At 55.4% G+C, this 26,570-nt stretch overlaps 6 protein-coding genes across 6 annotated transcripts in view; 2 read left to right on the plus strand and 4 right to left on the minus strand.

Annotated features, from left to right (window-relative positions):
- PTSG_06140 (uncharacterized protein) overlaps nt 1-620 on the minus strand; it is a 1,175-nt gene extending 555 nt beyond the window's left edge. The window contains exon 1 of the mRNA XM_004992974.1: nt 91-620. Coding sequence (XP_004993031.1) covers nt 91-520 — 430 coding nt within the window. The 5' untranslated portion in view covers nt 521-620. The remainder of the gene's footprint in view (nt 1-90) is intronic.
- A 3-nt stretch (nt 621-623) lies between these two features.
- On the minus strand, nt 624-1,789 carry PTSG_06141 (uncharacterized protein). Its single transcript, XM_004992975.1, has 3 exons — nt 1,332-1,789; nt 1,021-1,120; nt 624-840 (listed from the first exon to the last, which is right to left on the minus strand). Exons 1-3 carry the CDS (start codon nt 1,690-1,692, stop codon nt 777-779), a joined length of 525 nt encoding a protein of 174 aa, XP_004993032.1. The 5' UTR covers nt 1,693-1,789; the 3' UTR covers nt 624-776.
- Nucleotides 1,790-1,890: 101 nt separating this feature from the next.
- PTSG_06142 (pentapeptide repeat protein) lies at nt 1,891-5,359 on the plus strand (the record flags this gene model as incomplete). Its single annotated transcript, XM_004992976.1, has 8 exons — nt 1,891-2,635; nt 2,855-3,016; nt 3,142-3,276; nt 3,729-3,893; nt 4,061-4,225; nt 4,276-4,470; nt 4,754-4,802; nt 5,089-5,359. The coding sequence occupies 8 exons, from the start codon at nt 1,891-1,893 to the stop codon at nt 5,357-5,359; spliced, it is 1,887 nt and encodes a 628-aa protein (XP_004993033.1).
- Nucleotides 5,360-5,379: 20 nt separating this feature from the next.
- PTSG_06143 (uncharacterized protein) lies at nt 5,380-10,450 on the minus strand (the record flags this gene model as incomplete). Its single annotated transcript, XM_004992977.1, has 19 exons — nt 9,997-10,450; nt 9,802-9,873; nt 9,581-9,627; nt 9,349-9,471; nt 9,174-9,239; nt 9,001-9,035; nt 8,666-8,830; nt 8,443-8,536; nt 8,113-8,320; nt 7,918-8,001; nt 7,715-7,802; nt 7,350-7,504; nt 7,198-7,236; nt 6,747-6,889; nt 6,446-6,547; nt 6,310-6,354; nt 6,130-6,203; nt 5,849-6,006; nt 5,380-5,550 (listed from the first exon to the last, which is right to left on the minus strand). Exons 1-19 carry the CDS (start codon nt 10,420-10,422, stop codon nt 5,380-5,382), a joined length of 2,295 nt encoding a protein of 764 aa, XP_004993034.1. The 5' UTR covers nt 10,423-10,450.
- Nucleotides 10,451-10,599: 149 nt separating this feature from the next.
- On the plus strand, nt 10,600-24,342 carry PTSG_06144 (uncharacterized protein; the record flags this gene model as incomplete). The annotated part of the gene is made up of 44 exons (XM_004992978.1): nt 10,600-10,731; nt 10,877-10,972; nt 11,163-11,277; nt 11,467-11,919; nt 12,098-12,319; nt 12,514-12,604; nt 12,848-12,948; nt 13,059-13,132; nt 13,325-13,429; nt 13,650-13,798; nt 13,955-14,030; nt 14,166-14,218; nt 14,366-14,459; nt 14,580-14,682; nt 14,922-14,999; nt 15,197-15,404; nt 15,589-15,636; nt 15,776-15,845; nt 15,977-16,036; nt 16,181-16,267; nt 16,409-16,615; nt 16,777-16,876; nt 17,118-17,205; nt 17,544-17,637; nt 17,782-17,898; nt 18,078-18,197; nt 18,337-18,477; nt 18,646-18,842; nt 19,013-19,052; nt 19,162-19,211; nt 19,368-19,451; nt 19,671-19,742; nt 19,968-20,060; nt 20,201-20,528; nt 20,799-21,006; nt 21,210-21,392; nt 21,568-21,725; nt 21,990-22,097; nt 22,334-22,618; nt 22,804-22,866; nt 23,316-23,423; nt 23,585-23,713; nt 23,927-23,963; nt 24,098-24,342. The coding sequence occupies 44 exons, from the start codon at nt 10,600-10,602 to the stop codon at nt 24,340-24,342; spliced, it is 5,670 nt and encodes a 1,889-aa protein (XP_004993035.1).
- A 483-nt stretch (nt 24,343-24,825) lies between these two features.
- PTSG_12401 (uncharacterized protein) overlaps nt 24,826-26,570 on the minus strand; it is a gene marked incomplete at both ends in the record, with an annotated part of 6,353 nt that continues 4,608 nt past the window's right edge. The window contains one exon of the mRNA XM_004992979.1: nt 24,826-26,476. Coding sequence (XP_004993036.1) covers nt 24,826-26,476 — 1,651 coding nt within the window. The remainder of the gene's footprint in view (nt 26,477-26,570) is intronic.

The raw sequence follows: 26,570 nt of genomic DNA on the forward strand, positions 1-26,570 counted from the left end.
ACACACACACACACATGCACACACACACACACACACACATGCACACACACATGCACACATGCACACATGCACACAACCTTCAGTTCGCACCTGTTTGGCCAACTCGTCTGTTGTCTTCGCCTTCTTCGCCTTCTTCGTCTTCTTCTTCATCGTCTTCGTCACGCAGCCCATCCCCTTCGAAGATCTCCATCTCTTGCACCACCTCCCTGTCGCCGAAGCATAACCGCAACTCCTCCCGCCGGTGCACAGCCCCGCTCTCCAGCACCAGCGCATCGCCGCCATCAGCAGCGTGGTCTGGCGCCTCCACCACGACGCGTTCCTCCACTCCCCTTTGCGGCTCCTGCTCCTGCTCCTGCTCCTGCTGGTGGTCGTGCGCACGGCGCTGCTCTCTCCCTCCTGCCTCCACGCCCCTTGCTTCCCGCCACCGCCTTGCCACCACAGCAACGGCGACAGCCACAGCCGCAGCCGCAGCCGCAGCCGCAACACCAACAACAATAACCTGCTTCCTCTCCCACATCATCGTTACTGCTTGCTGTGCTTCTTTGCTGGTTGTTTTGGTTGGTTGGTGGAAATGTGGTGCAACCGAGCAACAACACGATGCACTGTTTCATGCTCTCCTCCACCCCTCTTCCTTGGTCACGAGCGTTCATCAATCGTCATCATCTTATCTTCTTCTTGCTTACACGTTAGGATAGAGTAGAACAGGTTAGAAGCAGCAAAGGGGGCAGGTTAAGGTAACCGAGGAGGGAGCAAGGAGGTTGGCACTTGCACGGGCATTAGAAGGGTGCGGCCATGTCCAGGAGATCAGACGCATCCACCAAGCGCTGCAGCTCTTGATTCCTGTATCGTCGTTGGCCATGGAAACGAGGGACGGGGTGTGAGGGTGAGAGTGAGTAAGTGTGGGCGGGGGGAGCGCAAGGGGTAATGTCAAACAGCAAAGCACAGCATAACACAGCAAAGCACAGCACAACATAGTGCACACGACACAATGCACACGACACAAAGCGTATGCGCGCACACCTTTGAGCAAGCTTTCGCAGCCCTTCGTCCTTCTTGGCAAGCGCTGCCTTTAGCTCGTCAACCTGGCGACGTAACGTCGCCACCTCGCCCCCGTTGTTCCCTGAAGTAAAGACGGCACAAGCAGGCACGTCAGATGGAGCACGTTGGCAACACAAGCAAACACGTGCAGATGCAAACAACCCCGAGCAACCACAAGCAAACACAAGCGGGCACAAGCAACCACAAGCAAGCAAAAGCAAGCAAAAGCCAACACGAGCAGAGGCATACGAAAACGACAACGTCCAGCTCGGGCAGGCAAGCTGCAAACATACCACGTGTGGTCGCCGCTGGTTGCCATTCCTGTTTCGGGCCTCGTCGCTGGTGCCCTTGATGTGTGCGAGGTTGTTCTTCCGCGTGTCCCTGCTGCACGCTGTCTCCCGCCGTGCCGTCACCGTCGTGCTCATTGTGTGATCGCTGTTGCTGTTGTTGCTGTTGTTGCTGTTCCTGCCACATGGCCTGGATCTGGGCGCGCAGCTTGGCGTTGTCGCGCTGCAAACGCAGCATCTCCTTGTCCCGATCGGCGCGCCATTGTGCATGCAGCCGCTCAACCAACGCCTGCTCGCTCTCGGCACTGCACAGGTTAGCCAACTCGCACACGTTGGCCTCCAGCGTCGCCAACAACTCGCTCGTCATGGTGGATGGATGGTGGTGGATGTGATGATGGCGTGGACGTTGGAACGTGCTCTGTTGTGGTTGGTTGGCAGAAGTGAAGAAGCGAAGAAGAGAGGAGAGGAAAATCCAAACAAACCCATTTTCCCCGCTGCATCTTGTGCCGTCGCAAGCAAACTACAACAACAAGCCGCACTGCAAGCACTGTCCGCACTGCCAAAGATGGACCCCTTGCCGCTCGTGCGAAGTGAGGAGCAATTGACGCTCAACGTGGGCGGCACGCTGTACACGACGACGCTGGCCACGCTGACGACGGGGAGGGCTCGAGGAAGCCGCCTCGCCGCCACGTTCGCAGATCAGGGCGGAGTCGTTGACGCAGCTGTTGGTGGCAACGCCTTTTTCATCGATCGCGACGCCGACGCGTTCCACCACGTCCTCTACTGGCTGCGCACTAGCAAGATCAAGAGCAGCGTGCTGGACAACCCCGTAGTCGCAGAGTGCGTGCGCGAGGAGGCCGTTTTCTTGCATCTGCGAGCACTCGTTGAGCAACTCGGTGACGCACAAGCAACACGGCGTGTGGACGGCGCGAAACGCCTGACGCAGAAGGAATTTATGGTCATGTACAATTGCGACTCCCACGCCAACTCCCAGACACCAGGCCACGCAAGTGTTCAAGGACTTGACCTTTCGGGCCTTGATCTGCGCGGGCTGTCCTTGAGATCTTGGTGTTTTCGTGATGCCAACCTCGAAGGTGCTAACCTCAGTGGTGCCAATCTAAGGCAAGCTGTCCTCACTGGTGCCAACCTGAGAGGTGCAAACTTGTGCGGGTGTTACTTGGAGCACGCTGACTTGACTGGAGCTGACCTGACGGGCGCCAAGATGGACAAGGCGACGAAACTCACTGAAGCGGTCCTGCGCAAGACAAAGCTTTTGAGTGCTCGCTGTGCTGGAGTCATTGCACCTCGAGGTAGGCTGTTTCACGAGGCCTATCGGGTGGGCGTACCTCTGGCGCTATTACAGAAAAGGGGTAGTGCATTGTCATGAGTCCTGTGGTTTGTGTGAGTCCTCAATTGTTTCAGAATGCTGTGTGGGCATGTCTTAAACCCCACTGCCGCGGCTACTCCATCAGCATCATGACACGCTAACTTTTGTCCCACTCTCTCAACTATCAATCTTGTCGCTTCAGCTAACCTACAACAAGCCGATTTGACAAACGCCAACCTGACTGGCGCCAACTTGGAGAAAGCAGATTTCAACGATGCAACGATGACAGGCGCCGTACTTCGGGGTGCAAACTTGAGTGGGTGCGACCTTCAAGGCAAAAATCTACATGGACGTGATCTTTCAGGTGTGTTGCACGACCGTGGTTGCACTTGCCATCACCTGCCCGTCCTGCGTTCACTGCTCTTGCAAAACTGCTTCGCTTGTCGAGCGTCTAAATCACCGTCTGTCGTGTACCGTTGAAATGTACAGGTGCCAACCTCAGCAGCAGCAACCTGGTTCAGGCGAATCTGAACAGCGCCAACCTTCGAGGCAGCAATCTCACCAATGCCAACTTGACAAAAGCCAGTTTGGCCAACACAAACCTGAACGTTGCCAACTTACAAGGTGCAAATCCGAGTGCTTACGACTTGCAGACTTGCGAATTTCACAGCACTCACGTCTTGATGACTGCTATTCGTGATTATGCATGAACATGTAATGACACCTGTTCAGAACCCACCCTTATTCCTTTGATGCGTTTATTCCACATGCTAGGGGCAAAATTGAATGGAGCCGACATGACCAATGCCAACGCGACTGGTGCAGACCTCCAGTAGGCAGCGATGACCAAAGCTAAGCTGCGGGGTGTGCAGCTGAGCAACGCAAAGCTCATGCGTGTGAACTTAAGCGGTCGGACTCTGCGGAATTTTGATTTTCGCGGTTGTGACTTTTCAGGTGACGGTGTTGTCTGGCCCCCGGTGTTGGCATGTACAGACGTATTGGATCAACACACTGCCTTTCTACTCACATCCCCCACCCAACATACACATTTTCACCCTCTCACAAGCTCACACAAGCTACCAACTTGATTGACGCCAATCTGACTGGTGCCAACCTCCAAGGTGCGAACTTGAGCAACGCTCGACTTCAGGGGACCTTGCTTCAGGGTGCCACCCTTCAAGGCGTGGATCTCAGTGGCTGCGACTTGCAGGGCCTGGACTTCAGCGGTTATGATCTTTCAAGTAAGATGTGCTGTTTGCTTGATGTGTTGGATATGTTAACTCTGGTATTTGTGTGAGTATGGCCCACAGACGTCTACTCACACACTCATACTCATACTCACACTCACGCACACACACACACACACACACTCACACTCTGACACGCTAACACTCTCTGTGTGTGTCAGATGCAAAGTTGGTGGGAGCCAACTTGATTGGCGCCAACCTCTGTGGTGCGGACCTGAGCAACGCTCGACTTCAAGGGACCTCGCTTCAGGGTGCCACACTCCGAGGCGTGAATTTCAGCGGCTGCGGCTTACAGCGCTGGAACCTCAGCGGTTGTGATTTCACAAGTAAGACGTGGCGTTTGCTTAATGTGTTGGTTTTGGTGGGTACTTTCAAGTAAGCCTCACGTACCTTGTGGCTGTCATCAACCCCTCCTCACCTGAGGGTGCGAAGTTTGTCGGAGCAAACATTACTGGCGCCAATCTGTCCCACGCGAATCTGACCCAGGCGGACTTCACTAGAGTGTGCCTGGAACGAGCAAACCTGGAGGGTGCAACTTTGTCGCAAGCATCATTTGGACCAGTTACCTCCGGTAAGTCGTGTTCCGCCTGCACCAAGTCCTGCCTCTTCCTGTAACGTCGCTCGCCTGTCTCTCTCTGTCTCTCCCCTCTGCCTCTCCGACTCCCTTACCCACTGCACCTTGTCCCGCTGTGTTCCCCTGTTTCCCCCCTTCTCGCCCTTCGAGGCACCGTATTGCTCTGGATGTTCTTTGTTCTCCTAATGTTCTGATGTCATGTTTAGTCTGATTGACGTCATGTTTAACTCGTGAGTGTCGTATAGTAGCGTTTGCCTGTGTCGCGTCACGCCGTGCCCAGTGCCTCGGAACCGCTTGCCTCTCGGCGGCGATCCCGAGCCCTTGGCACGGTACCGTCATCAACTAAGATGACGGCACGACACATGCCTGCATGCTGTGTTACGTCTGTTGCCCTTGTCTCTTGTTTTCCCCCTTGCTTAACCACAAGCACCCCTCTTGTTGCCTGCTAGCACGTGTGTGTTGCCCTGCACCCTGTTGTCGCTTATCTCACGTGATTGTCTGTGCCTTGTTCAGTTCTTTTGTTCCCTGGTTTACTTCGCATCAGTACACAGAACAAGCCACCGACACACCTCGACCACAGTCCCGTCACACTTCCCGTTCCGCGCCTCATCACAGTTGTCTTTCCATCACAATAGACATGTACGGACGCACAACACGCGACTCCAAAGCCAACCTGAAGCACGCCAACCTCAACAATGCCGAGTTGATTTCCGTTGACCTTCGCAACGTCAACTACGAAGGCGCAACATTCGACGGAGCAGACCTGACAAATGCGCGCGTCGAACGTGCCCGCAATTCACGCCATTCTGCGCATGGCTCCGTGCCCGAGCAATTTGCCAAGGCCAAAACCACCGACACGCAATGGACGTATTCTCGGCACTATTGACACCCGCCCTCACCCGCCATTTACTGTTTTTCCATGTCACCCACATCATCCTCACACCGACCACAAAACGAGCCACACCTCTTCCACTCCCCAAATCTCTTCATGAGATCTGTCGGTGAATGCTCCGGCGACGACAACAACGTGTCCTCCTTGCAGGCAACATCCGCTCCAAAGCACTGCCATCGCCCATCCTGTGTGTGTGTGTGTGTGTGTGTGTGTGTTTCAGTGAGTGTCATCACGCTCAGCTGTTTTCCTTCCTTCTTTCCTTCCTTCCTTCCTTTGTTCCGTCTTGGGTTTTGCTTCCCAATCCCAGCCCTTCCTGCACGTTGCAGCCGTGTTCCTCTCCTCCTGCGCACTTTCATTCCCCAGACCCCCCCCCCCCGGCGCTTTCCACGTTTGCGTTGCCTCCCAATACACCAACCCTTGTCAACGCCAGCGCCAACCCCTCCACCCCCTTCCAACCCCAACGCCAACGCCACCACATCTCACCTGCACAATGGTTGGCGTGACTGCCTGCAGCCAGATGCCAAGCGACACGTCCTCGCCTTGAAAGTCGTGCAGTCCCCCCGCGCTCTGCGCCAGCCACACCGCCAAGTCACCAGACACGACGCTGCCAGACCCACACGCAAACGGCGGATACACCCGACCTGATTGCATGTGTGTGTGTGTGTGTGTGAATGAGGGAGACACTGTTCGCAACACGCGAAGCGCCCACTTTGCTTCCCTTTGCAGCACCACATTCACAAGTTGCCTCTCTGCATGCCACCAACCTGGAAAGTGGGATTCTGCCCATTTCCCTGTTCGTTCCACGGGCCAATCACACCGAAACGAGCCCCACCACAGCCTGTGCACGCAGCAGCAAAGCAAAAAACAACATGAGCAACGCACCCCGCCAACCACGAGCAACAGCAATACTCAGCACCAGCATTTCGTCTGGCACTCTGACTCACTTTGATGTTGCAGTAACCTCTTTCTTTTCCAGCTGTGCGACAATCCTGCCAAAACCCGACCAACCACACGTGAGCCGACTGTGACGTCAAAAAATTCATGAGCACGTGCACACATCGTCTCACTCCTCGTACTGACTCTGGGATGTTGAGGAAGGTGTCGTCGTCTGTCTTGAGCACAAACTGAGCGCCAGCAGCGCTTGCATACGTGTACACGCCCAACAGCTTCCGTGGCAGGGACCTGTGAATGTGTGTGTGTGTGTGTGTATGTGCGTGTGTGTGTGTGTGTGTGTGTGTGTGTGTGTGTGTGTGTGTGTGTGTACAGGTTGGGGTGAGAAAGCGTGCAGCTGATGCAGGTACAGCACCGCATGCTTGCAAGCAAGTGTAAGACGCATTCCGTGACTCAAGGTCCCACTTCTCGCACGAACACGCACGCACACCTGTATGTGTCTTGAAGATGTGGGACAACAACCACATCCCCATGCTCGCGCATCTCCTGCTTGATGGCTTTTGCTTCGCGCTCGAGCACTTTGTTATATTTCTGCAGCCGTTCAAATCTGGAAGCCCGCAGCTTTTCCAGCGTCTGCATAGTGAGTGAGTGAGTGTGAGTGAGTGTGCGTGCGTGCGCGCGTGTGTGTGTGTGGGTGGGTGAGTGAGTGTGCGTGTGTGTGTGTGTGTGTGTGTGTGTGTGTGGGTGGGTGGGTGTGATGTTTATGTGAGTGTGTGTGTGTACGTGTGTGAACGCACAGGCGTGCGACGAGACACGCTATTACATCGGCCATTCTCCACCCTCACGGTCGCCGAAACGCCAGCACACACATACACACACAAACACATACACGCACACACAAACATACACACATACACGCACACACATACATGCACAAACACCTCGCGCATGTCGACGGGTGCAGATACATTCACTTCCATCTGCAGCAATGAGCAAGCGTGAGGGCAGGCCATCATGACGTGAACAAGGCTGACATCCACGCAACGCAAGCCACCCCCGCCCCCACTGTAACACACATTCTGTATTCACACACCTTCATTCCCGTGGCACATCTGTCCCTGCTGATGAAGAAGTGCGACCCCTCATCCAGGTCTGAAAGCATGGCAACGTGCTGCCCACGCGAGGCTTGTGGAGTCCAGTCCTTGACAACGGTCCTCGCGTTGCACTCCTGCATCTGCGTTCGTGTGGCTGTGTGTGCGTGTGCGTGCGTGCGTGCGTGTGTGTGTGCGTGCGTGTGTGTGTGTGTGTGTGTGTGTGTGTGTGTGTGTGTGGCAGACAGACACACAGGCACACAGACACACACAGACACGCAGACAAGTACCCGTGAGTGGCATATGTGTGGTGAGAACAAAACCTACTCGCTCGCTCACAACCAGCACACACGCGGTCGCAACTCACCAACTTCCAGTAGGGATGTGTTGACTTCGAACACGAGCTTGAGCGCGTCACGCGACGTGAGGTGGATGACCGGATACGACACGTGATCCTGCGACATTCAATTGGAAGCAGTCGTGGCGCAGTGGAAGGTGTCGTGAGGTGAGGCCAAACACACACACACACACACACACACACACACACACACACACACAGAGTCAGCTCACCTTCCAGGGAAGTGAGAAGACAGAGGCGGGTGCCACACGCTCAGAGCGAAACGCGAACGTGCCAGCAGCAAACTTGAACCGATCCTGAAATGTGTAGAGGGCGAAGAAAGACGTGTGAGCGACGCACACACACACACACACATATGCACACACACACATCACACCAAACACACACATACACTTCCAGCCCACGACCTGAGAGAGGGTGTTGATGGTGTCTGGAAACGCGTGCTCGGTTGTCGCTGTTCTGCTGACGGGCAGCCACTCGATAATGCCACCGGCATCGTTCACGCGTGCGATGGAGGACGCGCGCGTGTGCAAGGGCTCGTCGGCGCCATATCCTTCAGCCGTCACCGTGAACGTCGTGTCCTTCGTCAACACCACCCCTTTCACGTCAACATATCTAGCATGTTTGAGCGTGTTTGAGCGTATGGGCGTGTGAGGGTATGTGGGCGTGAAAGGACAACACTATCAACGCAGCTGCTGCACCAACAAGCCGAAACACACACACACATACGTACACACCTTGCTCCACCGCGCAGCGTGCCTTCGGTGCCTGTGATGGTGCGGGACACCACGGGTGTTTGGCGAATTGTATCCCAGATCGTGACAGTAACGGCTGTACACGGGATGAAAGATGAGCGAGGAGAGTGTGTTATCGACACAGCAAAACACGCACCCGCACGAGGACAATAACAACCCAACAGCGCGGCCCTTTCTTCCGCTCTCGGTGATCGCTTTCACTCACGAGTCTTGAGGCCGTCGCTGCCGCTGTCAAAGGCACCGAGTCGGGTGATGGTGATGGGGTGGTGTGCGCGAAAGTCCATGCCGACCACGGTCCCTGTTGTTCCTTTGACGTCGTTGCCCTCCAGGTCACGCGGGATGTCATGGGCAAACACCTCACGATCAAACACTGCAGAAGGGAGACGTGTGTGCGTGAGTGTGAGAGTGTGTGTATGTGTGTGCGCGAGTGTGCGTGTGTGTGTGTGTGGATGCTTTTGTGTGTGTGTGTGTGTGGATGCTTTTGTATGTGTGTGTGTGTGTGCTTTTTGTGTGTGCGATTGCAGTTGCAGGTGTGCTCACCTGGATTCTTCATGGGCTGGGGCTCACATCCATACCTGCAGCAAAAAGGTGCACGGAGGGCTGGCATGAGTACACACACACACACACACACACACACACACACACACACACACACACACACACACACACACACACACACACACACACACACACACACAAAACACAACACGCACGGGTCTGCGCGATCTTCTGGTGGGATGGGGCAAGACGACGCTCCAACAAAGAACCGCAGCTCAATCCTGCCATGTGCCAGCGCATGCATGCAAGCACAACATTTAAAGTGAGAACGGCTCAAACACGTATGCAGCAGTGCACAGAGCGACATCAAAGCCACATCAAAGGACGTACGGAAATGGATGTGGATGACGGTTGGTAAAGGCCGACAGGAGGGAGCCCCACGTGGCCCGCTGTGCATGGCGGGCTGTTGCATGGCCACGGGCGGAAAGCACACCGATTAGCAGCTTTGGCTTGCTGGCAGGCACCAAACACACACACCACACAGTCCAAACACAACAGGTGTGAGACGCCATTGTGCACACAAGAGCAACAAACATGCGCCACGCACGCATTCGCAAACGACCTTGGCTGCACGATATGGAACTGGTGTCGTGCCCACAATCGAACCATCTGCATGCATGCACAGTGTGTGAGTGAACATATGGTGCGGTGAGTGCAAACTGAATGAGTGGATGAACACACAAAGCAGTGAGCAGGTGAGTGCATGAGGTAGAGCATAGCGATGAACGCCACCAGCCCTCACCACACCCAGACACACGAGAACAAACGCCTGTTGATCACCACCTGCTCCAGCTTTGGCAGCACGGGAATGGATCCTGGGAGCACCATCTCCTCCTGTTTATCCTGGTCCTTCACCTAGTCAACACGCACATCATGTCAAATCACAGTGCCAGTCACGAGCAACAGCAACCAAAACCACACACACACACACACTCACTCACACACACACACTCACACACTCACTCACACACGACCAACCTGTCGGAGGACGTTGCCTGGACGCACGTCCCCTTCTTTAATAAATACGAGATCTTGCGGCGGATGCTGGCGGCCTCCCACGTGCGAGGCGAGATCAGCAGGATCAGGTGGTTGCCAGCTCAAGCCATGGTGGCTCAGCCACAGGGACCATGCCACGACGCACACGCTGCCCAGCACCAGCGCAGCAACCAGTCCCCACACCAGCACCACCCGCAGCGTGCTTCTGTTACCCCAACTGCTGCTGTTGCTGCTGCGTCCCCAGCGCTTTGGCCCTTTGCCATCCACACCCACGCCTTCTTCCTCTTCTTCTTCTCCATCCCATTCCCAGCGCCACCCAGGCCCTCGCGCATCCCATCCACGCTCTCGCGACGGCATCGTCGCGGTCGATGCGCGCACACGCACTCCTCCACGACGAGCAGTTTGCATCGTCTTCCACGTCCGCCGCAAAACGTTACTGTTGGGAGGATTACCAAAAGACACCATGCAATTTTCGCCTGCCTGCAAGCAAAGCAGAAGGCAGCAAGAAGCACAAGCAGAAGGGCGTTGGCTGCATCCAACCCAGCAACAACAACAACAACAACAACAACAACACCACCTCGCAACATGACGGTGTGGCTGCATGGGGTGATCAGCCGCACGGAGGCGCAGAAACGGCTCTCTTCCTCGGAGCACGTGGATGACTCTGGTACCGTGCTTGACGGCACCTTTCTCGTGCGCAGGAAACCGCAATCAGGGGTAATGTAATGTAACACGCCTGGATTGTGGGTGTGGTATCAATGTCTGCCTGGTTATGAGTTGTGTTTGTGGTCACAAGCACACACACACACACACACACACGCACACGCACCGTGCTGACTGTGCTTGCGCTTGGCATTGACAGGGGTATGTGGTGAGCGTGATTTACAAAGGACAAGACACGCACCACCTTGTCCGACTGCATGGCGCACGCTCCTTCATCATCAACAACAACCCAAATGTCAGTGTGTGCGTGTGCGTGTGTGTGTGTCTGCGTGCTTGCCTCTTGTGTGTGTGTGTGTGTGTGTGTGTGTGTGTGTGTGTGTGTGTGTGTGTGTGACTGCATTTGATCTTCTAGGCACCTCTACGCGTGCGTGCCATGGATTGAAAGTTCACTCATTATTGTTGATCTCTTTTGCTTCACTGCACAGTTAATCGTGGAGGGGACGTCCATCAAGGACGTCATTGACTTCTTGTCCCAGCCAGACAGCTTGCAGGGCTGGCCAGTCCAACTCAAGTACCCAGTCCCCGCCCCAAAGCCGGAAGGTAAAATGGGTCGGACCGCTGCTGTTTGTGTGCATATCGCTGTGTGCGTGCACCACGGGAGCCAGATGCTGGTCTTGCTGTGAATGCCTATGTTGGTGTATCTGTTTTGTTGTCGCGTGTCGCGCCCTGTTGACAGCTTGGTTGCACTGATCGTGTGTGCATCCTTTTCCACATTTGCTTGCTTTGCAGATGCGTTTGAGAGGCACGTTGACAAGGTGAACCAGCCAGAGATCAGCGATCGCGTGGACATCCCCAGGCAGCGTGTGAGCGGCCGCACCAGCGATGGCAGCAACGACGCGCTTACAAATCCTCGTCCTCAATCGCCACAGCAGCAGTCGCATACAGCGAGCACGCACGCCGACAGCAGTGAGCAAGCAGATGCACCCGCGCAACAACCGGCGCCACCGCCACCACCTCCGCAATTCCAACAACAAAGCGAACCACAGGCAAACAAGGAGGAGGAGGAACAAAACGACGACCGACAACAACAACAACAACAACAACAACAACAACAACAACAACAACAACAACAACAACAACAACAACAACAACAACAACAACAACAACAAGAGGGAGATGAGGAGGAGGATGTCTTCTTTCGAGAAGAGCCGGCGTCTCGCCGAAAGTATCGAAAGCCACGACGTAAGACTTGCAACAGCGCATTCCGCTGACACACACGCATGCACTCACCGGCACGCACACTCGCACTTACACACACACACACACACACATACATTCTCTCTCTCACACATACACACACACTCTCTCTCACTCACACACTCACTTACTGACACACGCACTCCCATCGTTTGCATGGCAGGTCGGCTGAGCGAGCTGGAGGCTGCCATCAAGATCCAGTCGATGGTGCGCATGCATCAGACGCGGCGACGCGCGTCCGAGCACCGCGAGCTCACCATCCACGCCGTTGTTGTCGTGCAGGCTGTCACGAAAGGGTTCCTCACGCGCCAGAAGATCAAGACAGGCCGGATTGACGTGCGCCGCCCGTGGCTCCACGGACACATCTCCCGTGCCGAGGCCGAGAGTGAGTGGCCACGAGACACCACAAAAATAACTCCTCCACCTACCTCATGTGTGTGCATGTGTGTGTGGTGAAGTGCAAAAAAGGAGCAACTTGAACGACCCGACCCATCGACCTAATGACACACGTTTCCCGTTTGCATGCCCGCTCATTCCTTGCCGATGATCGTTGCCGTCATCCCTGTTCCTGTTCATCAGTGCGCATGGCTGACAGCCCTGGTGGCGCCACGGAGGGCAAGTATCTGGTCCGCCCGCGCCCGAGGCGACCCGGCGAATACGTCCTCCTCCTGTGAGCTCAATTCGATGTGTGTGTGTGTGTGTGTGTGTGTGTGTGCGTGTGTGTGTGTGTGTGTGTGTGTGTGTGTGTGTGTGTGTGTGTGTGTGTGTGTGTGTGTGTGTGTGTGTGTGTGTGTGTGTGTGTGTGTGTGTGTGCGTGTGTGTGCGTGCGTGCGTGCGTGTGTGGTTTCAATCAATTTCATGTTGCGTTCATCTCTCACAATTCCTTGCCTCGTGTCCGATATGAACCTGCCAGCGTCTGCAACGGCAAGTACACCCATCACCTGATCCAGCCAAGCCCAAACCATGACATCTTCTTCATCAACAAGCACAACTTCGGGCCGTTCAGAACACTCGGTGAGCCATGTAATCACAATTTAATTCCAATATTGCTTGCATGCATGTGTCACACCGCAACCCTTTCGCCAGCTCATGCCAGAGTGCTGTTTGTTCTTCCACACCGACAGACGACGTCATCTATGCTTTGCGGGACATGGATGAAATTGAAGGCTGGCCCGTGCCTCTCAAGGAATACGTCAAGGTGTGTGTGTGTGTGTGTGTGTGTGTGTGTGTGTGTGTGTGTGTGTGTGTGTGTGTGTGTGTGTGTGTGGGTGTGTGTGTATGTGTATGTGTGGGTGTGGGTGTTTCACACACGTTGCCTGCCAGACTTTCACACCTTCATGTGTCTGCGCCAACATGCTCACGCGTTTACGCTGCTTCGTCCCCTGGTCAGGTCCCACAAGATGAAGTGCAGGACACAACACATCTGGTCGCCGGCAGAGTCCTGCGCAACCACCGGCTGCTGCCAATCAGCACCGAGCTCAACGGCACCCCGCAGGTGACTTGCCTGCATGCACATGTGTTGGTTTGTGTTGCAGAGGTCTTGTTTTGGTTTGCTGTTACTTCCACCCCTTCCTCTTCCTTTCTTCCTCCCACCCTTCCTCCCTTCCTCCCTTCCTCCCTTCCACCCTTCCACCCTTCCACCCTTCCTCCCTTCCTTCCTTCACGACCTGGATGGCTTGTACGCTTTCGTTCGTCACTCTTGAACCTTACCGCAGGCTGATGATGAAGACAACAATGACGAAGAAGGACAACAGCAGCACCGGCAGTCACCAGCAGATGGTCAATCTTCAGTTCCACAGCCCATGAGCGCCGAGGTGTCCGTCATTGCTGATCGCTACATGCAGCCACTTCAGCCTCGCACCAGGTGAGTGCGGGGCAGTATACAACACAGCGTGGTACATGTATGGTGTTTGGAGCAGATATGGAGACACGTTGGTGGCACAACAGCAGCCCCTCATCACTGCTTCTCTGTTGATAGCAATCATGCTCATCCCCTCCCCCTTGCGTGTGTGTCAATCAGGTGGAAATGTGGCGCGTGCGGCAGCTACAACGCACTCGATGACAACGATGACTCAACGCAGCAGCGACAATGCTCGGTGTGTTTTGAGTGTGCGAGTGGTCGTACCATTCTATGTGTATGCGCCTGCGTGTGTATTCGAGTTTGTGAAGTTCATCGACACGCACGAGCCCCAGCTGATTGAGTGTTCACATTTCTGATGGCTTGCTTGCAGGTGTGTCATACCGTGAGAGCAAGTAAGCGACAAAACCCGCAAGCAGCAGCCTCGTAAGTGCACGTATCACACGTCCATGTGCATCTGTGCTTGCTCGCCTGCGGTCATGTGCTTTCAGTTGCAGTGCAGCGGCTAGGCGGCTTCAATGGCCTTTCCCCGTGCTGTGCCTGCCTGACCTGCTTTGTACACCACCATTGCAGGCAATCGACGGAAGCAGCCAACACAACAACAACAACAACCAGCACAAATAACAATCAAGAGGAGCAGAAGCCCATCGACCCAATCAAGCAGCAGGTGTGTGTGTGTGTGTGTGTGTGTGTGTGTGTGTGTGTGTTTGTATGCGTTTGTATGCGGGCGTTTGTCCACACAAGTGCCGTGTAGCTTCAACGTATACCCACCCTCACACGACTGCAGGCCCGGGAGGACCTGTCGGCGCTATTGCGTCAGCTGCCGGCAGACTATCGCGTCCAGATTGCGCAATCACTGCAGCTCTTCCTTGCAAGGGGCGCAGATCTTGGTGCGCTTTTTTTTTTTTTTGAGCCAAAGTGATCATGCTTGCTTGCTTGGAATGCTCTGATGTTGTCATGTGTGTTGTGTCGTCTTTATCAGCGATATCACCATCATCGATACCAGGGATTGTAGGATCATCCATTTTACGCACGCCAAACTGTCAGAACACACACCTTTCGTGTCATTTTTTTCACCAGCTCACCAGCTCACCTGCTTCGTCGGTATTCCGCTACTCCGCAACAACAGGCGTCACTGTCACGAACATTTCGCTCGTCTTGCAGAAGATTGACTCGGCCACACGCGCAGCCATAGAGCGGAGCATCGGTAACACGCGTGTCTGCGCTTGCCTGTGCGTGTGTGTGCGTGTGTTCATGTGTGGATTCCTATTTGTTTGTGCGTGTGGCTGCTTGTTTCCCCGTCCTCCTTCTACTGTTCTTTCCTTCCTTCGTGTAGAACACGTGCCTGCAGGCAAGACTTTGCATTCACACGCTGCTGCTGCTGCTGCTGCTGCTGCTTGGCAGGCATCCTGCTGCCTGAACATGCGCGTGCTGAGTACGACGTTCTGCTGCGACGCGCACGGAAGGAGGAGCACCTTCAGATGCTCATCCGTCAGACCTCCGATGAGGAATACGATGTTCTTCGTCGTCTCGTTGTGCACGGCATTGCGAAATGGCGCCAACACAAGCAGCACCAAGAGTCCGCCTTCGAACGCATCGTGAACGACGCAAGGTGTGTATGTGTGTGCGTGGGTGTGCGCGTGTGCATGTGCGTGCGCGCGTCTGTGTGTCTGTGTGTGTATGTGTATGTGTGTTTGTGTGTGTGCCCTTTCATCGTTGCTATGCAGCGCCCCGGACCTGACTCCAAAGTCATTGTACGCGCGCTGAACGTGCATTGCTCCTGTGTGCTTGAGCAGTGTGCGGCGCGGGTGGGCGGCCATTCGCTGGCAAGCAGACGACCCAAGGTACAATTGCATGCCGCACATGTTTACACGAGTTGCACGCCTGCTTGCTGACACCGTTGCGCCATCATGTGAGTGGCTGCCTTTGTTGCCTTGGTTCGCCTGTCTAGTTCATCAACACAAAACATGTGTTTTGTTGCAGCCTGACGTACTTTGACGTTGAGCTTGTGGCACGGGAGGTGCACGTCGGCTGGGCACGCGCCGTCCGAACGGTGAGCAGAGAAGTGCTGTCACTGCGTGATGTGGAAGTGATTGCGTTGGTGTGCGTGTCGGAGCGTGGTGTTGCTGCGTCCAGTGCATTCACCCCTCAGTCTCACTCGTTTTTCTGCTTTACTTGAGCTAGTTGTGGGATCCTCAGCTGTACGGCGAGCCTGCACGCAATCCTCTGCGCCTCACGCCACAGGTAAGCGCTATTTGTGCTTGAGTGGTGTGTGTGTGTGTGTGTGTGCTGGTGTGTGTGTGTGTGCTGGTGTGTGTGTGCTGGTATGTGGCTGTTGCTTTCGGTGCTTCCCATCTTCTCACGAGGAGCTTGTGCGCTCCTGTGTAGGGTTTGCTGGACAGTTCCAACTTTCAAAAGGCAATGCTCTTCCGTGCATACCAGGCAAGCAGTGTTGGGAGCAAGCGTGTCAACGTGGTGACTTGCTTGCCGTACTGTGGCTGCATCTGCACTTCGACAGTCTTGCTGGCAAGCTTACTCACAAACACACGAATTCACGCACATGTGTCTCGCACGCACATTCCCTCCCACGCGCACACGTGCCATCACCACGATCAGAACCGGATGGGGCTGGCTGCGCGCCCGTATGTGGTGGACGAGTCTGTTGCGTCGCTGGAAAAAGGGTCCGCACCCCCGATTGACGAGCGCATGAAGTTTGGGTATCGAGTGGCGGCGGAGATTCTCATCAACGCGTTTCGCTCCCGGTTTGAGGAAGCGTGCAGGGGCATTGCCACCTTACGCGTAGACCACGACCGTTGGAAGGAGGTCAGCGCAGGAAAGGGAGGCTGCTTCGTGCGTGTGTGTGTGACTGTGTGACTGTGTGTGTGTGTGTGTGTGCACTTTGCTGGTGTATGTGTGTGTATGTGCACTTTGCTGGTGGTGTTGTTGCAGCAACCAAGTCACTTGCACGTTTGCTTTGTGTGCAGATCCTGGACCGTGGAGTGATCCGCCACCCGCGTCGTGATGAGCTCTTGTCTCCGCCGCAATCACGCGTGCATGGACCGCGGACATCGAGCCCACAACCAGGTGTGTTTTGCAGCTCGAAAGAGAGTGTGGAGGGGTGAGTGCGCTTGCCTGCACGCACAAGAGGAAGACACACCCCCACCTCTTCACATGTTCACACTCACTCACTCACTCTCTCACTCTCACTCTCACTCTCTCTCACTCTCTCTCTCGCTCTCGCTCTCACTCTCACTCGCTCACTCTCACCCACTCACTCTCACCCACTCACTCACACACACTCGCTGACTCACACACCTCTCCAAAGGTCCTCCGTCGTACGATGCTGAGATGGGCCGCGACGGCAACGCAAACAACATGTTCACACGACCAAATCCGCCAGACTTTGGCTTCATGTTCTGAACGGGTCCTTTGTGGTTACATCGATTGAACTCATGCAGTGATTGTGTGTTTGAGAGATGACGACAGCGACATCGTTGATGATGGAAATAACAGAAGAATGAACCACGCACTCATCGGGCAAGAAGAAGAGACGAATGAGACGATGGCAAGTGCGCTCATGCACGCAAGTGTCACACAGGCTGCGAAGGTGCCGTCGATTGTTGAGCATGTTTTCCAATACATTTCTACAAACAAGACAAACGACGATGGAGGACAAGACAACAAAAGCAGCAACTGCCACCACTGCCGCTCCTGCCACTGCTGGTGGTGGTGGGTTGGCCGCGTTTTGCAGGCTGCAGCGAGCGCTGAAGCGGGAACAGTTGTTCATTCGAGCAGAACGTGTCGCCATCTCAGAGCTGGAAGAGGACCTCTCCGACCTGTGCGAGGTGCGTGATGTGTGTGATATGTGTGTGTGTGTGTGTGTGTGTGAGTGTGTGTGTGTGTGGGCACGTCAAGACATCAGCAGTCCTCACCTCTACAGCGCCTGTGTGTCATGATCAACCTCCTCACTGTGCGTGTGGTGCTTGCAGCGCAATTTCCGCGAGTATGTGGTGTATGCCTCGGCCTGCCAGGCCGTTTCTGACCATTTGGCGGGCTTCAGCCCCTTGGGTACCTGCTCCGCGTTTCTGCAACAGCGATCCCACTTTGTGCGTAGCCGAGCGCGCGCGTGTGTGTGTGTGTGCGTGTGTGTGTGTGTGCGTGTGCGTGTGTATGTGTGTGTGTGTGTGTGTGTGTGTCTGTGTGTCTGTGTGTCTGTGTGTCTGTGCATTTCAAAATCGCCTTCAACTCACGATATGAATCACGCACCACTACACTCGTTCCGCAGCCCCGCCGCGTGCGCGATGCTCGCAAGTGTTTCAAGTCCGAGGAGGCGTTTGCGGACTCGCAGTTTGTTCTCAAATTCCTGTACAAGCGCCCACACATGCTGGCCACCTGCTTTCTTGGAGTAAGACCCATTGTGCATGTGCATGCGCATTCGTGTGTGTGTGTGTGTGTGTGTGTGTGTGTGTGTGTGTGTGTGTGTGTGCGTGTCTTGGTTTTGTGTGCAGCCCGTTCACACGCAAACGTACACTGCACTGCGCTAGAACACGCGAGCAACACGACGGCTCTCTGTGCGCCGTGCGGATTCCCTGCTGCGTATTGTGATGCACGGGCTGTACCCAGCATCCACCCATCAGGAGCACCGCACCGCATTTCTCAGGCAGCTCACCACCCACCGCTTGGAGGTGCGTGTGTCTGTCTGTCTATCTGTCTGTCTGTGTGTGCAGCATGAGAACGCTGATGGGAACACACTTCGCCCTGGCTACATATTGGACACCTGGCCATCACACAGCCTCACCTCCCCTCACTCATCTTCCATCCACTGCCCACCGCTCACCGCCGTCGTGGTGCAGGTTGCGTTTGGAAAGCAGGACGCGCCCAGCAACCCGTTCCTTGACCAGTCCATCCTGACACGTGCGCTGCAGCTGATGGCCAGCGACCTCCTTGATCCCCTCGGGCAATATCTCGCGCTCACCGCTCACCGCCTTCGGCGCATCGTTCTCTTTGCTCCACACCTCGACCCAGCATCCCTCGCCTCCCTTCCTCTCAGGTTTGCACACGTTTGTGTGTGTGTCTGTGTGTGTGTGTCTGTGCATCTGTCTGTGTGTGTCTGTGTGTGTGTATGTGCCTGTGTGTGTGTGTCTGTCTGTCTGTGCCTGTGTGTGTACCAATGCGACTCTGAGTTGTGTCACATTCACCCGTCACCACACTTCCTTACAGCGCCGCGCTGGAGCAGCCCATGCGACAACTCCTCTCCAACGTATGCGTCGTGTATTGTGTGTTGCGTGTGACGTTTTTGTGCAATGGCCAGGCGCTCCTTCCAACACACGTCTCTCGCGCGTTACTCATTAGTCATCCTGCTATTGTAGGCCGTCCAATGCATTCTTGACACACGGGATCAGGTTCCATCCTCCCTCCGGTGGGACAACACCTGCTGCTGCTTCTGCTGCTTGCTGTAATTTATGTTTCTCGCGTGTGCTGCACACTGGTTGCAACAGGCACAACCACCTCGCACCTTACCATGACACCTCTCCTGATCCTCGCTGCTGTTCACTGCGATTGTCGATGTGCCCAGAGCGGTGTTTGACCAAACCATCAAGGCCTTTGCTGTCCGCAGTGTTCCGCCGCGCCCAAATCTCGCCATGCTCTTCATCGTGCGGTTCGTGCACTGTGTGTGTGTATATGTGCGTGCGTGTGTGTGTCTGTGTGTGTATGTGTCTGTGTGTCTGTGTGTCTGTGTGTGTGTGTGTGTGTGTGGTTTCGTGTGGCTGTGGAAACGGCAGAAGAGATCAACAGAGCCGATATTTCATTGTGTTCTCACTTTGTTGTGTTCTCACTTCGTTCCTGGCACCACGCCTCGTACCATATTCTGTTCCAGGCTGATTGCTCCGGCCTGTCACTCGTTCAGTCCCGTGCGCGAGAAGACGCCTGCGCTTACACCTGTGCAGAGGTAGCGCAACCGTTTGTCGTGCCGTTGTTGGATGCTATTCCTGTGCGGTTGATCAACCACGTTCACGTGCTCTACTGTCTCACCTCACCTCACACACAGCCCCGCCTCACACACACATACACACGCACACACACACACACACACACACACACACACACACACACACACACACACACACACACACACACACACACACACACACACACACACACACACACACGCCAGGCGAGCGCTTGTTGTGGCCACCGCATGCATTTCGTGCGTGTTTGGTTACAGCCCGCCTTGCTCCGCACACCTCCCAGCCACCGTCATTTCAAGGTTGTAGTTTTCCTCGCTCGCATGCACGGCCTCTCTTCTCCCCATGTGCTCATGTGCCGTGCAGTTCGTTGCTGCTACCCCTCCCCCAACATCTAACATCATTATCGACAACAACCACCCGTCATCATCACCACTTGCAGTGTTCGCGAAACGTTTGCGCAGGAGATTGATGCATTCTTTGGTATCCTACCACCACCATCATCGCCATCGGTACCAATGACGACGGCAGAGTCGCAAGCATCAGAGCAGCCATCACCTGATCCCTCAGCTGATCCAACACAGCACTCATCACCAACGCCCTCAGCTGATCCAACACAGCATTCTGCGCCAGGCAAGGGCGATGGCAATGCTGCCAGCAGCAGCAGCGGATACAGCCATGTCCCCAGCAGTGATGCTGCTGTTTCAACGCCGATGCTGGACCGACCACACACTGTTCTCTTCTCCAACGCGTCCTTCATCAACTTTCTCGTGCGTAGCGGCCCACACATGTTGCAGTCGCTGTTACGGGGAACTGTGCAGCACTTGTGCTCACCCACCCACCCACACACACTCACTCACTCACTCACTCACTCACTCACTCACTCACACACACACACTCACTCACACACACACACTCACTCAATCACACACACACACACACACACACACATTCACTCACTCACTCACACGCACACTCACTCACTGACTGACTCACTCACTCACACACACACACACTCACTCACTCACACATACATGCAGGCGTTTGTGCAGCACGGCCTGCCGACCATCATGGAGGCGCACAAATCGAGCGCACAGCAGCTGGTGCGACCCGTCGACCGATTGGATGCGCACGCAGACGGCGTTCTCATCTGGGCAGGAGCGGATGCGGGCAGCGGCGGTGCGCAGCCGGGCTCAACATCAATGACCCCACCGTCATCATCCTCATCGTCGTCCTCATCGTCAACACGTGCGTGTACTTTGGAGCAATTGCAGATCTGAGGATCACCGCACGTGTGTGTCGAGAGGAACATGCATGAGCACATACGTGACAATGGTTCACCTGCAACACTCTCACCCCATACACGCACGCACACACACACACACACACACACACACACACACACACACTCACACACAAACACACACACACACACACGCCCATATATGCAGACTTCGTTCTCCGCCTGGGAGAGGCGAGTTGGCCACCGCTCCTGTCGCCGGCGCGCGTCAATGCAGTGAAACACACGCGCACGTGTGACGATGCAGCTGTGTTACGAACAGCGCGCTCCCTCGCGTCGCTGCTGCCAAAGCTGCAGCCCCTTCAACGCACCGGCACCGCAGACCAACGCAAGGGTGTGTGTCTGTGCATGTGTGCCTGTGTCTGTGTCTGTGTGTGCATGTGTGCGTGTGCGTTGCTTTGGTTGTGCCTGTGCATGTGAGCACGCAGGGTTTGTGCTGCTCTGTAGATGCGCGCTCACCTCCACCCACCTGCACTTCATTTGCCATCACGTCACTGCAATCACGCCAGCCCTGGCATCGGCCCTGGTGCGTGCGGGCGCTGCCAGCGACATTGAGGACGATGACGATGTGCTGTTGCGGCAAGTGGCGGTGTGGATTGAGCAGCTCTCCTGCGAGCAGTTGGATCTTGTCTTTCGCTCCATTTTCGACGACTACTCGGGCAGGAAGGTCCGGTTTGGAGTGAAGTGGAGGCTTTATGCGTGCATCGAAACCATATGTGTGTACGGTGTGTCTGTGTGTGTATGTGTGTCTGTGGGTGTATGTGTGTCTGTGGGTGTATGTGTGTCTGTGGGTGTGGGTGTGTGTGTGCTTGCGTGTGCGTGTGTATGTGTGAGTTGTGGGTCAGCCCCCTTTTCTGCTATGCACCAACAACTGCTCATCTGCCCGTTTCTTCCTTCCTCGTTTTACATTCACACGCGCGTGCATGCCCAGGCGTACATTGTGCACGTGTGCGACACGAAGCAAGACAGGCTGCAGACATTTGAGCGCTTGGTGGAGGAAAGCGAGCGCCTCTGTGGCGCACGCGCGAAATACGAAATGGTGCGGATGTGCATGTGTAAATGTGTGTGCGTGTGTGTGTGTGTGTGTGGGTGGGTGGGTGTGTGTGCGCGCGCGTGTGTGTGTGTGAAAGTGTGCGTGCGTGTGCATGTGTAAATGTGTGTGTGTGTGTGTGTCAGCGCCTCCACACAATTGTCATGCAACTGTGCCATGTAACAGCAACGATGCGACAACTTACACGCTCACACACTCACACACTGACACACACACACATGCAGATGTTGATGGATGCGCTGCTGCGCGATTCCATGACATACGCGCACCGTCGCATTCTCCCGGGCAGCGTCGCAAGTTTTCTTCACAGCGCAGAGGAGAACCGGTCCGCAATTGCCATTCAGTTCTACTCGCACGTAACCGACCACCTCAACAGCAAGGCGTGCGCGTGGGGGAAGCACTTGAACGAGACCCGAACAGAGCACGTTGCGTGCCACTGCGAGCGCTACCTGTACAGCCTCATCTTCCCACACGTTGTCGCCCAGCTCACCAGCAACGCCCGCATCACGGTGATGCTGCGCGCCGCACACCCACCATGCGATCCTTGACATGAAACTGAGTATGATGGACGTGTGGTGTGCACGCGCACGTGCATTGCGCTTGCTGCTTTCCGAGTGAGCGATGCAGCGGCACTGGCCTTGCTAATGTTGCTGCTGTTGCCCATTTCATCATCGGTGGGGTGGTGCTCGTGCAGAAGTACCAGCGCCTCTTGGAGTCGAGCCGCGAGTCAATTGACGCGTCGCATCCGCTCCTGCAGGTCCTGCACATACACATGTGAATGCACCTGCAGCACGGGCGTGCAGCATTTTGTTTTCCAACTGTTACACACACACACACACACACACACACACACACACACACACACACACACACACACACACACACACACACACACACGTTGCACGGTGAACACACATCCATCCATCCATCACATTTCCTTACTCACACTTAACATCCACGGCATCTCTACACAGATACCGGCAGCTGCGCAGGATCGTAACGTGATCCTTCTAGTTCGGGATCCAAGGTGGCAGTCCAGCTAAAGATTGCCGCGACGGTGCGTCAGGCTCGGCTGTTCGCTTAAGACAGAGTGCCGATATAGCCCAAACGGAACACACACACACACACACGTTGCACGGTGAACACACATCCATCCATCCATCACATTTCCTTACTCACACTTAACATCCACGCATCTCTACACAGATACCGGCAGCTGCGCAGGCGTGTGCCCCCTGGACCGCGGCACAGGAACACCTGGTTGCCATTGAAACGGCCATCACGCCAAACGACAAACTTGAGGCAGTGTGCAAGGTACGCTACGATTATTGGAAGCACGCGGCGCTTACTTGTATCATGGCACACGGACGTCAACACACACACACAAGGGAACAGCACGCTTCTGTTTGCACACATGCACACACACACACGCACACACACACAACCACAACAACAACCACAAAACACCACCACAGGCCGGACAGGCAGTGCAGGTGCTGGCGAGCGCCGCTGTTGGCGGCTCTGCGGCCGCTGATGACGTGCTGCCCATCTTCGCATTCATCGTCACCAGGGCAACCCCACTCCGCGTCTGGCTCAACGCAGAGGTGGATGTGCTGTGCTGTGCTGTGTGTGTGTGTGTGTGTGTGTGTGTGTGTGTGTGTGTGTGTGTGTGTGTGTGTGTGTGTGTGTGTGTGTGTGTGCGTGTGTGTGTGTGTGTGTGTGTGTGTGTGTGTGTGTGTGTGTGCGCGCTCCCTTCCTTCTTGTTCTCACATCTGTGTTGTTCTGCGTTCTGTGTTTGTTTCGTACATGGTGTATAGTTTATTGCTCAATATGGAGGCTCGCTCCTGGAGTCAGGTGAGATTGTTGCTGCCTCTTTTGCAAGTGCTGTTTGGTCCTGTGTCTTCATTCCCTGTTCTGTGCTCGCGTTGCACCGCTACTCGCACTCACGTGTGCCGCCCCCCCCCCTTTCTGTGGCATTTGTTGTGCAGGCGAGATGGCGTATTGGTGGGTGCAGTTCTGCTCAGCCGTGCACGTGGTCGAGCGTATGCTTGACCAGCAGCAAGGACATGAGGATGGTGATGATGGTGTTGGTGGCAAGGAAGGGCAAGAGGGAAGGCTAGAAACAGGTGATGGTGGTGACGAAGATGAAGGGGAGGTTGATGGTGTTGGTGAAGACGGGAAAATCGATGAGGTGAACATGAAGGCTGCGCATCAGCTTGAGGCGAGCAAATAACCCTTGGTGGTGCTTGATTGCGATTTTGTCGTGTTGCTGTTACACTCGCTTGCGGCGACAACCCAACGCTCAACCGGCTACACGAAGTAAAATGCACCTGTCTGATTACGGCAGTCTGATCACATTGTTTACTCCTCATCACTGTTACAAAACAGGGAGCGAACATACAGTCATGCCACAACTCTACACAACATACCCTTCGTGAACAAACCACCCTGCTGCTGCCGCTACACGCCATCACCCATATGAATCACTGCACTTTCAGACACATTCTCCCATACAACACACACGCGCACGCAAATGTTCACATGCACAACCACAACTTCAACCTCAAACCGCCCCGCCCCCTCCTCACACACACACACACACACACACACACACACTCTCTCTCTCTCTCTCACAGACACACACCCACACAGACACACAGACACACACACACACACACACTCTCTCTCACACAGACACACACCCACCCACACACACTCAGCAAGCCCAGCAGACGGTGCTGCAGAGCGATTGCGACACTGTGGATTCGGCGCAGAAGCAGCCGCCAATGGTCATGGTTGCGCAGTCAATCGAGGCAAGGTTGTTGCCTGACATCTCCACGCCACCAACAATGTTGACGGTGCCAAAGTCGATGCTGGCAAGGCTGTTCTGGTCAAGGTCAACATCACCGCCAATGTACTGCAGGCCGGTGAAGTCGATGGTGGTCAGCTGGTTGTAGTGCAGCAGCAAGTCTCCGTTCACGTGCGTGAGGGACCCAAAGCTGATGGTGGTGAAGTCGTTGTAGTAGAGAAACAGGTCGCCCTCAATGCGGGTGATGGCGCCAAAGTTGATGCTGGTGAGGTCGTTGTTGTTGAGGCGGATGTAGCTGCCGATGCTGACGCCGCTCAGATCGATGCTGGTGAGCGAGCAGAAGCGGATCTGCAGGTCATCCCCAATGGACGTCAGCGTGCCAAAGTTGACGCTGACGAGGTTGGTGTTTGAGTTCAGGTCGAGGCCACCGGTGACGCTGGTCAGGCCCGCAAAGGTGATGGACGTGAAGGAGTTGCGGCCGAGGTCGAGCGTGCCATCGATGGAGGTGATGCCGCGGAAGTTGATGCTGGTGAGCGAGTTGCTGGAGAGATCAAGCGTGCCGTCGATGAACGTGATGCTGCCAAAGTCCAGCGTGGGCAGGTCATTGCTCCAGGCCAAGAGAGCGCCCGCAATCTTGGTAAGGGAGCGGAAGTTGATGCTGGTGATGTCGTTGTTGAAGATGGAAATGCCGCGGCCAACCTTGGTGATGGCGCCAAAGTCGAGGCTGGTGAGGGCGTTGTTGTCCAGCTCGAGCTTGTTGAGGATGATGGTGATGGCGCCAAAGTTGATGCTGGTGAGTGCGTTGTAGTCGGCCAAGAGCTCGCCTCCGATGCGCGTGACAGCGCCAAAGTCCAGGCTGGTGATGAGGTTGTGTGTGACTTTGAAGGAGCTGAACCGGGTGACGCTGCCCATGTTGATGCTGGTGATTTTGTTGTTGTTGACAATGAGCGAGGAGCTGAACGACAGGCCCGTCAGGTCAAGGCTAGTGAGGTCGTTGTGCTCTACCCACAGCGAAAGGCCAATGCTCTGCAATGAGCCCCATTCGAGCCTCGTCAGGGAGTTTGCGCTCAGCAGCAGCGATCGCCCAATGCTGGTCAAGCTGCCAAAGCTGATAGTCGTGAGGGAGTTGGAGGTGAGGTACAGCTCGCCGCCGATACTTTTCAGTTGTCCAAACGTCACCGAGGTCAGGGCATTGTGCCCAAGCATCACGCGCCCGCCAATGCTGGTGATGCCGGCAAAGTCGATGGTGCTGATCTGGGAGTGGGCGACGGTGAGCGCCCCACCGATGTACTCGAGGCGCTCAAACACGACTGAGGTAACCGCTGACGCCTGGGACCACGAGCCCGGAGCCACAATATCCCCGCCAACGCGCTCCAGCCAGCCAAAGTGGAGGGTTGTGGTGCTGGCAGACACGTACACGGAGCCCGTTACGCGGCGCAGGTTGAAGAACTCCTCGCAGCAACATTCCACCACGGCCTGCACCTCGCACACGGCTGCCGCGCTGATGGCGGCACGCGACACCGGGTCGGAGCAGTCGAGCGTGTCCGTGGAAGTTCCGCTGCATGGTGGCGCGGTGGTGGTGGTGGTGGTGGTGGTGGTGGTGGTGGTGGTTGTTGTTGTTGTTGTTGTTGTTGTTGTTGTTGTTGTTGTTG

The sequence above is a fragment of the Salpingoeca rosetta genome (assembly GCF_000188695.1).
Source record: "Salpingoeca rosetta unplaced genomic scaffold supercont1.14, whole genome shotgun sequence".
NCBI classification, from domain to species: domain Eukaryota; class Choanoflagellata; order Craspedida; family Salpingoecidae; genus Salpingoeca; species Salpingoeca rosetta.

Coding starts and splice junctions, on each gene's coding strand:
- PTSG_06141 (XM_004992975.1), bottom strand. CDS start 1,692: ATGACGAGCGAGTTGTTGGCGACGCTGGAGGCCAACGTGTGCGAGTTG. Junction 1,121..1,331: donor ACCAGCGGCGACCACACGTG/GTATGTTTGCAG, acceptor TCTTTACTTCAG/GGAACAACGGGGGCGAGGTG. Junction 841..1,020: donor CTGCGAAAGCTTGCTCAAAG/GTGTGCGCGCAT, acceptor ACGACGATACAG/GAATCAAGAGCTGCAGCGCT.